The 16,051-nt window shown below is 37.2% G+C and overlaps 1 protein-coding gene across 1 annotated transcript; it reads right to left on the reverse strand.

Annotated features, from left to right (window-relative positions):
• Positions 1-514: 514 nt before the first annotated feature.
• On the reverse strand, positions 515-15,933 carry LOC120464591 (uncharacterized). Its single transcript, XM_089120811.1, has 7 exons — positions 15,504-15,933; positions 13,936-14,170; positions 13,016-13,698; positions 5,193-5,280; positions 3,904-4,934; positions 1,692-1,779; positions 515-1,452 (listed from the first exon to the last, which is right to left on the reverse strand). The coding sequence occupies exons 2-7, from the start codon at positions 14,018-14,020 to the stop codon at positions 515-517; spliced, it is 2,913 nt and encodes a 970-aa protein (XP_088976937.1). The 5' UTR covers positions 14,021-14,170; positions 15,504-15,933.
• Positions 15,934-16,051: the final 118 nt, after the last annotated feature.

Below are 16,051 nucleotides of genomic sequence, written 5' to 3' on the forward strand. Positions count from 1 at the left end.
ACGTCTGTTCTTGAATGAACTGTTGAAATGTAGATTAGGCTTCTGCCGGCGGTGTGTCTCCCTCCATGCAATTTACTAGTGTTGCCATAGGGACGCTTCGGCTTTTGCCACCCGGAAGAACGTCTTTTATTGTTGTGACGTCATGGTGAATTGTCGTATACAAACACACTAAAAATCATAATGGGGGATCAATGAACAATGATGAGAACAGACAAGAATTATGGGAAATGCAGTTTCTAATGTGAATGACGCCGAGGGTGAAAGGAGGATTTCTAGTGGACGCCAGGAGACATAACCCATACTGTGACAATGTGAACGATAACTGATTGTTGTTGTTTTTCTACATTTCTTCCCAGAACGCTTGAGTAAGCGTTCAATCCAAATAATTTTCAATAATATTCTTGTTCTCCAACATATAAAACACAAATCATGTAGCATTTCAAAGCAATAGCCTACTAGTTTATTAGTTAACTAACTACACATTTACTTTATGTGAATCTAACAAAACATTTGCTCACTGTGACACAGAACAATGCTTTCTAATATGAGTCACTAGATGAATTGATTGGGTGAAACTCTTCCCACACTGAGTACAGGCATACGGCTTCTCTCCAGTGTGAACTCGCTCGTGTCTTTTCAGGTTTCCAGACCGAGTGAAACTCTTGTCACAGCATGAGCACTTGTAAGGTTTTTCTCCAGTATGAATCCTCTGGTGCAGTTTCAGTTGACTAGATGTAGTAAAGCTCTTCCCACAGTCAAAGCACAAATAATCTCTCACTTCTTTATGTGTTTTCTGGTGCTGTTTAAAACCGCCCAGACGTGAAAAACTCTTTCCACAGAGAGAACACACATAAGGCTTCTCATCTGAATGAACTTTCAGGTGTGATTTTAGCTGTGATGATGAACTAAAATCTTTACCACACTGATCACAATTAAATGGCTTTTCTCCAGAGTGAATGAGCAGATGACGACTGAGAGCTGATGAATGAGTAAAACTCTTTCCACACTGAGTGCATGTATACGGTTTCTCTCCAGTGTGAATTCTCGTGTGTGTTTTAAGGTGTCCTTTATGTGAAAAACTCTTTCCACAGAGAAAACATACATAAGGCTTCTCATCTGAATGAACTTTCTGGTGTGATTTTAGATGTGATGATGAACTAAAATCTTTACCACACTGATCACAGTTAAATGGCTTTTCTCCAGAGTGAATGTGCAGATGATAACTGAGACCTGAGTCATGAGCAAAACTCTTTCCACACTGAGTGCATGTATACGGTTTCTCTCCAGTGTGAATTCTCATGTGTTTGTTAAGGTCTCCTTTCCGTGTGAAACTCTTTCCACACTGAGTGCAGGTGTGCGTCTTTTTGGCTTTTGTTCTTTGAATTGTAAAGTTACGATGTTCCTCCTCCACTTCATTCAGTTCTTGTCTTTCCTCTTTCACTTTCACCTGGTCTAAAACACACAGAAATACAGTTAGAATCAGTTTAAGTGAACCCTTATTTAATAGCAGAAAACAACAGAGATCAGATCTTTCACTTGTTAATAGAATCAAAAAATGTTTGACATCCATCTGCTATGTACAAGCTTATGATCATTTGTATGTATTTCTCTATCATTTATCATCCATATTCTGCTTATTAATTCACATCTACCAAAGCATCAAGAATGAAGAATCAAGAATGGACACCAACCTGTTTGTTCCTCAGTATCTTCATGTTTTATTCTGGATGGTTCTGGATCAGTCATGTCTTCAATCTCCTCTTTAATAAACTCCATCTTTAACAGTCACACAGATTTCAGCTGCTACTCCTGGAGTTTGTCCTTCTCTTGTAGGATGATGGGAATATTCCCAGTATTTATTGGTGAATTGTTGTGGGAGGGGCTTCACTGCAGGTGTGAACTGTGATCACTGTGTTTTTATCCAATCTGCGTTTAAAAAGTACAGGGCCATCATGTTAAACTGAGCAGCTGAAAAACCTCTTTGTCTCCAAAAGTTCCCTGTTTTCAGCTCATTCATTATGGTGATGTCTGAGATCTTCTGTAAATTGGCACATTAAATTGTTTTATTGGCGTCAACAGGCTGAAACAAACTACAGCATCATCACCTTTGACTTAAGTTCTAGTCTTTGCTCATTAGGCTGATCGGATGTCTTTCGACTGTCTTTATTTCCATCATCACAAAGCCTAGTAGGATTACCTCTCACAGTGCAACTTTAATTGATAAAATCTTAATTTTTCAAACAATTCTGTCAATGGTCTATTGATCTGTGATATCTCCGACCACTTACCAGTCTTTACTGTAATGTCTGTAAACGTAATATGTATTGCAATGTGAATTATAGACTAGTACGAACTGAAGAAGTTATTAATGGATTTAATGATGAATTAAGATCACAAGACAGGAATACTATTTGTGAAGAGATGCAGACAGATGTGGCTTACAATAATTTTATAGAAATATTTACTTCCTTGTACAATAAGCACTGTCCCATCAGAGTATCTTTAAAAAAAAAATAGAAATAGATAAATAAGAAATCAATTCTTCGTTTACGATGATAAGTCAGATAATTGGGAGAGGTATTTGTACACATTTAGGACATATTTATGAATAAAAACATTGATTTTAAATAAAAAATCACATAAAAAGATACACATAGTGCCTTTAAAAAAATAAAGTACCTCATTTTGAAGAGGTGAAGTCATGTAAAAACATGTGCAGTTGATTTACAGATCGTTTAGTTTTTTGTTAATACAAAAAAGTTTTTAGAGCCACCAAAAATAAAATGTACAAAATAGCACAAAGTGAAATAATGTGAAGTGGCATTTCAGGGAAAACAACAGTAAATACACAATACTAACATGATCTATTAACGAAACAAATGGAAACTGCTTCTGATGAGTAGAATGAACATTATTCCTGGATGCTAATGCTTCCCAGTTAACACATGATGTACCAGTTTAATTTATTTGTACTGTTTGGTAATTCCATGACTTACTAATTCACAACATAACCAAAACGCTGCATGCTGGTGAAATAATTTATTCAGTTATGATGATTTATGATGAAGTGATAATATACAGCGCATGCTGGATTTGCAGTATAACACTGACAACAGTGACAGGGACGTGTGTAATCCTGAGGTCAGAGACTTTTTATTTCATGACAAGTTTCGAAAATCACATTGTAATAATGACACTGACATAATATTACAACATCACTGACCATAGATAATGAATCAGAAAAACAAGTTTCAATTTAGCCCCAAAGTCTCAATAGCTTTCATGCTAGTCTTTCAAAATAAAAGCCTTGCATCATACAATTATGTTAGTTGTTGTTTCTTTGAATGCAAACTCCACGACCCACTCTTTTGGAAGCAACTCCATATTTTGTTCATATCACACCATTTACTTGACACATATTTGACATGGAAATATATGGCAAGCCGTTTAGCTTAAATTGTACCTAGCTTTCCTCGTCGTAATTACATTTTCTACAATTCAATTATTACTAGTAACAATTACAATAAGAGAGCTCTCTATATTTTTATATTTTGTAATTAAAAATGAATGGAAGTCAACGGAGACACTATGACTAGTAATAATTCATTTGTAGAGCTCTCTAATTGTATTTTTACTAGTAAAAATGTAACTATGACGAGTAAGGCTGGGTACAACTTAAGCTAAATCGGCTTGCCATAAAAAAGAAATGTTGCTTATTGTGACAACTTCTAACGACATATCTTCATGAAAGTTAGAGGCTTTTTATATATAAAACACACTGAGTGCAGTCGTACAGCTTTTCTCCAGTTTTTTATCTCCATTTTTATGTTTATTTTCTTGTGGCATTTCACAGCAATAGTTTATTAGTAAACTAACTACACATTTACTTTATGTGAATCTAACAAAACATTTGCTCATGTGACACAGACAATGCTTTCTATTATGTTTCACTTGATTACTTGATCGGGTGAAACTCTTCTCACACTGAGGACAGGCGTACGGCTTCTCTCCAGTGTGAACTCGCTCGTGTGATTTCAGGTGTGCAGCCTGAGTGAAACTCTTGTCACAATATGAACACTTGAAGGGTTTTTCTCCAGTGTGAACTCGCTCGTGTGATTTCAGGGATCCAGCCTGATTGAAACTCTTGTCACAGTATGAGCACATAAAAGGTTTTTCTCCTGTATGAATTCTTTGGTGCCGTTTCAGTTGACTAGATGTAGTAAAGCTCTTCTCACAGTCAAAACACAAATACTCTCTCACTTCATTGTGTGTTTTCTGGTGCAGTTTAAAACTGTTAATCCTTGAAAAACTCTTTCCACAGAGAGAACACACATAAGGCTTCTCATCTGAATGAACTTTCAGGTGTAATTTTAGATTTGATGATGAACTAAAATCTTTACCACACTGATCACAGTTAAATGGCTTTTCTCCAGAGTGAATGAGCAGATGACGACTGAGAGCTGATGCTCGAGAAAAACTCTTTCCACACTGAGTGCATGTATACGGTTTCTCTCCAGTGTGAATTCTCATGTGTGTTTTAAAGTGTCCTTTCTGTGAAAAACTCTTTCCACAGAGAGAACACACATAAGGCTTGTCATCTGAATGAACTTTCAGGTGTAATTTTAGATGTGATGATGAACTAAAATCTTTACCACACTGATCACAGTTAAATGGCTTTTCTCCAGAATGAATGTGCAGATGATAACTGAGACCTGATGAATGAGCAAAACTCTTTCCACACTGAGTGCATGTATACGGTTTTTCTCCAATGTGAATTCTCATGTGTCTGTTAAGGCTTCCTTTCTGAGTGTAACTCTTTCCACACTGAGTGCAGGTGTGCGTCTTTTTGGCTTTTGTTCTTTGAATTGTAAAGTTACGATGTTCCTCCTTCACTTCATTCAGTTCTTGTCTTTCCTCTTTCACTCTCACCTGGTCTAAAACACACAGAAATACAGTTAGAATCAGTTCAAGTAAACCCTTATTTAATAGCAGAAAACAAAAGAGATCAGATCTTTCACTTTTTGTTCTGTTCATTCATTGTTAATAGAATCAAAAAATGTTTGACATCCATCTGCTATGTACAAGCTTATGATCATTTGTATGTATTTCTCCATCATTTATCATCCATATTCTGCTTATTAATTCACATCTACCAAAGCATCAACAATGAATAATCAAGAATGGACACCAACCTGTTTGTTCCTCAGTATCTTCATGTTTTATTCTGGATGGTTCTGGATCAGTCATGTCTTCAATCTCCTCTTTAATAAACTCCATCTTTAACAGTCACACAGATTTCAGCTGCTACTCCTGGAGTTTGTCCTTCTCTTGTAGGATGATGGGAATATTCCCAGTATTTATTGGTGAATTGTTGTGGGAGGGGCTTCACTGCAGGTGTGAACTGTGATCACTGTGTTTTTATCCAATCTGTATTTAAAAAGTACAGGAACATCATGTTAAACTGAGCAGCTGAAAAACCTCTTTGTCTCCAAAAGTTCCCTGTTTTCAGCTCATTCATGGATCAACATGGATGATTAATGACAGAGAAATAAATCCAATATGCTCATACGCATTTTTTAAAACATATTTTGCGAAATAAACAAGTGAATGACGTTGTATAAACAAGTGTATAAACGTTGCGTACGCACAAAATGGGCATAGAAACATGCGTACGCATTTTTTCCACGCACATATCGGAATTTATTAAAAATAAACTTGGCGTAAATAAGTGCGCACCTTATGGATGCTCTTGACCGTGCGTACGCACTCTTTTAGAAGAATATAGGGTTTTGGTGACACCGATGGGGCTGGAGTTAAATGTCTTTTTGGTCACAATTAGACAGAGAATCTAAATAAAATTATAGGCCTACATGTCTGCGCCATAAGCGCGTTGGGCCGCTTAGTGAAACTGACGCACAACCTATCAGATGAAGTAAAACCGTAAATCTTCATTATGAGTCCTAATCATAAATACAGTGCATGTTCAAAATAACAGTTTAAACAAATAAAATAATGATTTAAAATGTTTTAGCTACTGATAAAAACATTTAGATTAATTATGCCATCCTCAATAATGGAGTTAAACATTTAAACTACATGAAATCATTATTGAGAAAAAAATGTATATTCAATAAATAGAAATAGACCTATTTGTTGTGGATGCAATGCTTTTGAACACTTTTCCTCTGGCATGCTGTGTTTTTAATGTTTTAACTGAATAGCAGATTGTCTGAGAAAATTGTATCGTGCAAATAATGCACAACAAGGTCCATCTGTTTCCATTAAATTATAAAACAATTAAAAATAGGAGAGAGCGGGGCACAACCTAACGCTTTTTGGTTTTGGCTCAATTAATTAAAAAATAATTAGGTTAGATTAATACTTTTTTTACACAAGCAACATACACATCTCTGCTACAAATGAACACTTAAAGTTTTTTTCTAGGACCTACCATTTTCATACAGTTGGACTGAAAGTGACAGAAGTGCAAATGTTACAACTTACCCCATATGCGGGGTTAATTGTAACAGACAGAAGGGTTAGTTGTAACACTTGTGTGTAACACACAAAATTCAGTACTATTTTATTTGTATATTGTTTGTGCAACTGTATAGACAGATTGATATCCATACATATCCCTCATCCAATCATCCTTCTATTATGGATCAATATCATAGAGACATAGAAAAGGGCTGCATAGTTTTGCAATAAATAATAATAAATACAATTATAAATATTGTAATTTCAATTAAATTAGATTTGTGTGTGGCAGCTGCATGATGTACAATTATTATTATTATTATTAACAGTAATGATAATACAAATGAGCTTAAAATAAAAATTTAAAGGGTTTATTGCATTAATAACAGGCCATATTTTTAATAAATAAACAAGTTATCATTCATAGTGCACTAAATTTTAAACATTTTAAATCCCAACATTGTTTGTGAAAGTCTAAAAAAGTTAAATGTACTCAAACCTGAAAAGTTGTGTGGCTCCGTTTTCATTTGATTCTCATTGTAATTGGGGGCTTAGTTGTTACACTCTGTTAGAATTAACCCCGCTGTGTATTACATATTTTAACCCTAGCTAACAGTCGCTAGGAATAGCTGACATGTTTCAAAACGGTGCTATGTTTGAGCCAACAAGACAGTGATTAAGGCAATATTTGGAAACGTAGGCTATACACCCAACTAAGAAACCGAAAAAAACCTATGATGAAAAAAAATACTTTCATGGTGTCAAAACACTCTTTGTCCAGTATCTTCACGAAATATAATCAAAACTTTCCGCAAATTCGCGGGAGACCGTCTTCTGGCAGCAAGAGAAAAATAGCAGAAAGACGGCCGGCTTGATCCTGACGAACTGTAAACGGTCCGTGTTACATTTAACCCCGCATTAGGTTGTGCCCCGCGCTCCCCTATTTGGCCAGTGGAAAGGATTGAGAAACACTTTCTCTAACATGTATTTTACACTATTTGATTTATTCGTTCAAAAACAAGGCAAGGATAGGCTACAAAAAGACGCACGTGCGCACAATCTCCCGCTGACTGGGATTTATAAAGTGAATTCTGCGCAGGTTCTGGCGTACGAACGGTTTTATAAATCTAAAAACTTTTGTGAGTACGCAAATTCTGCCTTATGTGCGTACGCACACTAAAAAGATGAAATGCAAAGTTTTATACATGAGGCCCTTGATCTCTGTAGTTTTCTGCTATTAAATAAGGGTTCACTTGAACTGATTCTAACTGTATTTCTGTGTGTTTTAGACCAGGTGAAAGTGAAAGAGCAAAGACAAGTGGAGGAGGAACATCGTAACTTTACAATTCAAAGAACAAAAGCCAAAAAGAAGCACACCTGCACTCAGTGTGGAAAGAGTTTCTCAAAGAAAGGAGACCTTAACAGACACATGAGAATTCACACTGGAGAGAAACCGTATACATGCACTCAGTGTGGAAAGAGTTTCTCACATAAAGGACACCTTGACACACACATGAAAATTCCCGATCTCATGAAAGTTCGTGTCTATGGCACGAATGTCATTTCTCGTGGCATTTATACGCCAAAAACAGTTTTTGCGTGTATTTGGCACGCGATTTTCGCGTACACATGATACGCACTTTTTTGCGTATAATACGCACGAACTCCCCACCCCCCTCCCCCCTAAACCTAACCCAGGGTTTTTTAGTGCGTACCATATACACGAAAAAAACACTTTTGGCGTATAAATGCCACGAGAAATGACACTCGTGGTATAGATACGCATCTTCATGAGACTGTGTTGGAAAATTCACACTGGAGAAAAATCGTACACCTGCACTCAGTGTGGAAAGAGTTTCTCACGGAAAGGAAGCCTTGACACACACATGAGGATTCACACAGGAGTGAAACCGTATACATGCACTCAGTGTGGAAAGAGTTTTACTCATGACTCAGGTCTCAGTTATCATCTGCGCATTCACTCTGGAGAAAAGACATTTAACTGTGATCAGTGTGGTAAAGATTTTAGTTCATCATCACATCTAAAAAAACACCTGAAAGTTCATTCAGATGAGAAGCCTTATGTGTGTTCTCTCTGTGGAAAGAGTTTTTCACGTCTGGACCATTTTAAACTGCACCAGAAAACACACAATGAAGTGAGAGATTATATGTGCTTTGACTGTGGGAAGAGCTTTACTAGAGCTGATCATCTGAAACAACACCAAAGAATTCATACTGGAGAAAAACCTTACAAGTGCTCATTTTGTGACAAGAGTTTCAATCGGTCTGGAAACCTGAAATCACACGAGCGAGTTCATACTGGAGAGAAGCCGTACGACTGTAGGCTACTCAGTGTGAGAAGAGTTTCACTCGGTCTGCAAACCTGAAATTACACGAGTGAGTTCACACTGAAGAGAAGCCGATAGCTTCTAAAATATATGTCAGACAGACTATGAATGAATGAAGATATAGTGGAAAATTTGGGGACTTGGCGCCCCCTTGCCCGGCTCTGACATGCAATGACGTTAAGTTGTCGCACTTCAGAGGCGCCTGGCCCGCGCATTGGATGTGCAGTTGCAATGTATCTTTATTGACTTATTCTTTTTATAGAGATGATTGAAATGCTGAAATATGAGGTTTATATTTTTATAAAACCTTTTTTGTTTTAACCTTTTTTTTAAGTTTAGTAGGTAACATAATAGACACTCCTTTAAAACAAATCTTTAATGTTATTAACTTGGTGAATTGATTTCATTGTGTATTAGGCTTTTTGAACAAGATTCTATGTGATCATTTTGGTCATTATATTCATGAAATGAAAATAATTTTCATAATGATCAACTAAAATCAACTTTAATTATGTGTTTTTACAGTTGCCTATAATATGCAAAGTACAATTTTCTATTTTCGAAATAATCTCTGATTCTGTCCGTTTCTCTGACATTTAAGAGTGACATAGAGCTATTTTAGGTCTACAACAGTTTGGATAGTTGTTAATATGAGAGCTGTTCGAAATTATTTAAGAGATAGCCTTAGTATTGCCCTATTACGCCTACCCCTATTATTGAAGGGGGTCTCGCCCTGGGTGTAATTCAAAGCAGAACAGCCACTGATAGGCTTCAGTAAATCGAGGAAAAGGAGTTTCTGAAGACATTTGTAGGCTATGAGAAGATTTTTTTTTTTTTTTTTGCATTGAAAGAATTTTCTAGAAGTCTAATTCTATTAAATGAGTTCGCACAAAGCTACAGAAAACTGTTGTGTTTATTTTTCTTCAAATGCAGTCTAAGCTGATGAGTTTTGAATTTTATACGTTTTATTTGTTGAAATTAAAAATAAAACGGATTATAAAACAAATCCATGGTTCATTGTTTGTTAAAATGATCGTGATAGCCTTTATATACAGTATCTTGCCTATGTGGTACAGTCATTGACTAGGCATACTTTCCTATTCTATAAATATAGGCTTAATAAGTTGCATTATAACATGCCATAATGAATTTCAGGGGTCATTTCTTCTGCTGGCATAATCAGAAAGTTGGCAACCCTACGTACGCCTGTACTCAGTGTGTTAAGAAAGAGTTTCCAACGCGTTCTCATCCCAAAGCGCCATATAGGACGCTTTTGCAAAAGCGTAAATATCCAACGCACATGGCACCCTTTAACGTCTAATGAGACGCTTCGGTTAAGTTTAGGTATGGTGTTGGGTAAGGGTTAGACCACAAGGGGGCGCCTTCTGCCCAAATATATCTGCGTCTCATTTCACGTTAAAGGGTGCCATGTGCGTTGGATATTTACGCTTTTGCAAAAGCGTCCTATATGGCGCTTTGGGATGTCAAGTAATCTTGTGACTCATATTAGAAAGCATTGTTCTCTGTCACAGTGAGCAAATGTTTTGTTAGATTCACATAAAGTAAATGTGTTGTTAGTTTACTAATAAACTAGTGTTGTTGTGAAATGCTACATGATTTGTGTTTCATTTGTTGGAGAACAAGAACCTTATTGATGTAGCACCCTGCTAAATTTATATATTGTTTTTTGTGTGTTCTAACATAAATGTAGTATATGTCCTGAAATATGGGCCAGTTCAATTGTCCCCGGTAACACCTTTTCTTTTTTAGTTTTTGTATTAATATGTGTTAATCAATTGTGAGGTGTTGAAATATCCTCTGTTGTGAGTAGCCCTTGAACATCCCTGGTCATTTACTTTTGTATTGGGTGGCCAGGAGTCAGTTTTGTTTATTATACAATCAGACAGCAGTTTGGTAACCTATCAGGTTTTTGAGGGGGAGAGAGATGAAAAAGAAGACAGAGAGCTAGTTGTAATTTCTGTATTATAGATTACGTTAATGGTTAGAACTGCGGATCGTTCACACAAGTCTTGTACAGGACCATATAGGCATCTAAAGATTTATATGCCCTCAGTTTCTATTTACAATCGATTTCTCTATAAGGTAGGTGTAGAAGTCAGGCCACTCAACCAAGGTAACGTAACTTACGTTAATCCTATCAGTTCATCCATGCATTGAGTGAGTGTGTAGGCGGCTACAGGTCGGACAATCTGGTTCCGTCCGTTAAAAATAACTTTTGGAAATAACAATCGCGGTCCTGGACACTGAGTGACCTTACACATTAAGATAATATCGTATTTTCTCCAGTCATTGTTAAAAAACAAGCTAACAATCCTTGCTAACTAGCGTTAGTGAAGCGGCCAGGGGATCTTTCTGCCTCCACCTAAGCTCCGCCCACAAAAAAACGTCACCGTGTTTACCAACAAGGGTCTATATCCGCACTTGCGCCCTTGTGCCCTCAATGCGCGTTCTCGCCATCGTTCTAAGGGTGCAAGACCGTAGTCCCAATCCTCTAATAGTGTTCTCCAGCCAGGGGTGATCAAAACAGGGCACTTAATGCACCCTTTTCGTGTGCATCAGACCTCACTTTGCTGTGGGATATTACCCAGAATCCTTGTAGGGGAGAACGGTTGCTATGGTGCTGTTCGGGAGCGGAAACTCCGAAGATAAAGGAAGCCGGTGTGGTGAAGAGTTTTTCAAAAATATTCGTGTTATTGGGTCACGAAATGTAGTTTTAATAGTTTCAAGAGTTCAGTCGACAATATAGTTGTTTAAAGCTAAAAATCTGTGGTTTATTTATAAAAATAGCGCCTATTTTAAAAAATTGATCTGACGTTTTCGGAGTTCCAGGTGATCACAGGGCGGCGGGTGCTCAGCGCTCATGTACCCCGCCTGCAACAGCCTTGCCCCGGCTAGTCATTCGCGTTTCCCGCGGGCTCTGTTTCTAGTGGTTAAACATGAGTTATAAATCGGCTTGTGTATATCGCTATGCAAAAGTGGCGCTGTACTACGCACATGGCACCCTAATATAACACGCGAACCCAAGGCGTTATAAATCCTTTAGCGTGAATATGACACGCACACCCTACCCCACACCTAAACTTAGCCCTCACAGCGCGTGTTATATTAACGATAACGGGTGCCATGTGCGTAGCGCCGTTTTTGCATATACGGAGGCCAGCTAGTAGTTGCTGTGCGAGTAAACCTCACTCCCCGATCTCAATAGGCGCTCTAGCGACAGACGCTAGAGGCTGCAGGCTTCATCCTCCTTGTTAGAGCGCCTGACTCTCATGCCGGAGACCCGGGTTCGAGGCCCGCTCGGAGCGGGTCGAGTCGGACCCGGGTATGACGTTAAAGGATGAGAATGCGTTGGTATATCAGACGGGCGATCTTTGGTCTCATTAATCTATGATTTGTTCCCTGGCAAATCTTTTGGCTGAGGGGAAAAGTGAAGTTTCATAACTTTATATATTTAGGCGATTTATCTGTAACGTTGAAACGTATGTTTGACTGAATCTTTTAACTTGCCTTATTTCTTGACTTATATAGCTCCTTATACTTTTTTAAGCTACTTATACTTTAATAATGGCTATTCTTGGTCAATAAAATAAAAAGAGACAGGGTTGTGTCATTTTATTTTATACAGCCTATGTTAGACTATATATAGCCTATACAAAATATATCACCAACACGTCATGTTTTTTTTTTTTTCATGTATGGGAATTTCATCAATTTCCATAATAACAATTAATATGCATTTCGAATCTCTGTGAATATGGTAAGGCAGTATAAACTCAGGTAAACCTCAATCACATATTATCTTAGCCAAAATGTTTTAATATTAATAACATTAACAGAAAGGTTGCTGGCTAAGAGTAAATATATATATATATATATATATATATATATATGCAGTTTCTAATGTGAATGACGCCGAGGGTGAAAGGAGGATTTCTAGTGAACACCAGGAGACATAACCCATACTGTGACGATGTGAACGATAACTGATTGTTGTTGTTTTTCTACATTTCTTTCCAGAACGCTTGAGTAAGCATTCAATCAAAATAATTTTAAATAATATTCTTGTTCTCCAACATACAGTATAAAACACAAATCATGTAGCATTTCCCAGCAATACTAGTTTATTAGTTTACTAACACATTTGAATCTAACAAAACATTTGCTCACTGTGACACAGAACAATGCTTTCTAATATGTTTCACTAGATTACTCGAGTCGGTGAAACTCTTTCCACACTGAGTACAGGCGTACGGCTTCTCTCCACTATGAAGTCGCTCGTGTGATTTCAGGTGTCCAGGCTGAGTGAAACTCTTGTCACAATATGAGCACTTGTAAGGTTTTTCTCCAGTATGAATTCTTTGGTGCCGTTTCAGATTGTCAGCTTTAGTAAAGCTCTTCCCACAGACAAAGCACATATAGTCTCTCACTTCATTGTGTGTTTTCTGGTGCAGTTTTAAACCGTTCAGACGTGAAAAACTCTTTCCACAGAGAGAACACACATAAGACTTCTCATCTGAATGAACTTTCAGGTGTTTATTTAGTTGTGATGATGAAATAAAATCTTTACCACACTGATCACAGTTAAATGGCTTTTCTCCAGAGTATATGCGCAGATGACGACTGAGACCTGATGAATCAGTAAAACTCTTTCCACACTGAGTGCATTTATACGGTTTCTCTCCAGTGTGAATTCTCATGTGTGTGTTAAGGTTTCCTTTCTGTGAGAATCTCTTTCCACACTGAGTGCAGGTGTGCGTCTTTTTGGCTTTTGTTCTTTGAATTGTAAAGTTATGATGTTCCTCCTTCACTTCATTCAGTTCTTGTCTTTCCTCTTTCACTCTCACCTGGTCTAAAACACACAGAAATACAGTTAGAATCATTTCAAGTGAACCCTTATTTAATTGCAGAAGAGAGATCAGATCTTTAACTATCTGTTTTGTTATTCACTTGTTAATATAGTAAACATGTTTGACAACTGCTACAAGCTTATGATCCTTTGGATGTATATGATGCATCATCCATAAACTGCTTATTAATCCACATCTACCAAAGCATCAACAATGAAGAATCAAGAATGGACACCAACCTATTTGTTCCTCAGTATCTTCATGTTTTATTCTGGATGGTTCTGGATCAGTCATGTCTTCAATCTCCTCTTTAATAAACTCCATCTTTAACAGTCACACAGATTTCAGCTGCTACTCCTGGAGTTTGTCCTTCTCTTGTAGGATGATGGGAATATTCCCAGTATTTATTGGTGAATTGTTGTGGGAGGGGCTTCACTGCAGGTGTGAACTGTGATCACTGTGTTTTTATCCAATCTGCATTTAAAAAGTACAGGGCCATCATGTTAAACTGAGCAGCTGAAAAACCTCTTTGTCTCCAAAAGTTCCCTGTTTTCAGCTCATTCATTATGGTGATGTCTGAGATCTTCTGTAAATTGGCACATTAAATTGTTTTGTTGGCGTAAACCGGCTGAAACAAACGACAGCATCATCACCTTTGACTTAAGTTCTAGTCTTTGCTCATTAGGCTGATAACTGATCCACGGCTGTACAACAAACACATACTTAATATTTTTATATAAAGTCCAGAAGTTATGCTGCAACTTATTTTTAAAAACAAAAAGTTGTGTCAGCATTGCGATTCTTTGTATGCACGTTTAAACACAATTTAAACAATGTACGTTAAGGCTATATTATGCATTACAAGTTGCTCAAGCAAGTGGTCAAATATTTCCTATATTAAAATCGCAAATAATTTAAATTAAAACTTGAAATTGACAAACGCAGCCGACTTGCCTTTTCTTTTGCATTTTAATTTTAAAACAATAGATCTTGCATGTCACAAATAACTTGTTTTTCCACCTCCACGATCGAGACGAGTATATCTGTCGCCTGGTTGAAGTAAATTGTAGTTTTCCTTGATTAAATGTGCATTCATGGTGAGATTACTAAATTTAATTTAATTAAACGCATTTATGGTGAAATTACTACATTTCCAGGTCAATCTTTATCATTTTGACCACCAGCGTTTGCAGCACAGCAGAAATAGATTGGGTGTGGAAACGATCGCTGTGCTGCTGTTATATGTACCACACCAGTGAAAAGTGAAAGCCCTAACCTGTTTACATGGTGCGTTAGGAGACTGCTGTGCGGCACTTTGCTCGGCTTCAAGTCGCCAACAGCCATTTGAGCTTCTACTGCTTCCTGATAAACACCAACCTTCGTGCGCAGTGGCTGCACAAAATAGACATTTTGATCGACGCGCAAAAAATAATAAAAATATTAAGTATGTGTTTGTTGTACAGCCGTGGATCAGTTATTCACTGTGCAAACGCATCATAATATGTGTGTAGCTCCCCAGTCATTTATTAATTTACAGGCGATGTATTGACTGGTTCACCATGATGAGGATAACCATCCAACTCAAGATGCCGTGAGAACTGAATATACAAGAAATAAAGTTACAATAAAGAATATAAAAGAACATAAATGAATCAAATAAATAAATGTTGCCTTTGTAAACTTTCTGAACAGAGTAAAATTAGCTTTAACAGTCTTTGTATAGATATCACTCCTTTCCATACAGCAACACAATCCACATTATCACATACAATATACATGACAAACTTGCTTCATGGCTGCTTATTACCAAAAGGAGAACTTAATCTTGCATCTTGTGAGATCTTCTGTAACTTCAGATGATTAAATTAACTTAAATACTCTTTAGAAATGTCGAATACAGCTCCGACTGGCCATACGGTGTGGACAACTTTCTTTTTCTCCATCACTCTGAGTCTGAGCTTTTTCATAATAAAAGTCTCCGCTCAAATAGCTCTTTACAAGGGAGTTTCAAATTAAGAGTCCTTAATACAACAATCAAATAAACATGAAATATTAACTGACTTCTCTGTCAGTTACAATGTGAACGCACTAACAGCACGCTCCTGCACCGCAACACACACTGCAAACGGGTGTGAAACGGATGTTAGATCCACTACAGTTCTTAGGAACTTAGATGTGTTTAAGAACTCTTTTTTTCGTACAACAGCAGCACTCATCTTGTTTGTTTATTAGTGGGTGCGGATGACCAGTCGTAGACCGGAAACTGATACGCCGACTTCTGACAAAAGCGGAAGTTCGATACTACTGTTGTGCACATAGCCTATTGGTCTTAAGTAATATTCTAATTTTCGGAGA

This window comes from Pimephales promelas, chromosome 16, assembly GCF_988280905.1.
Source record: "Pimephales promelas chromosome 16, fPimPro1.hap1.1, whole genome shotgun sequence".
Taxonomy (NCBI): Eukaryota; Metazoa; Chordata; class Actinopteri; order Cypriniformes; family Leuciscidae; genus Pimephales; species Pimephales promelas.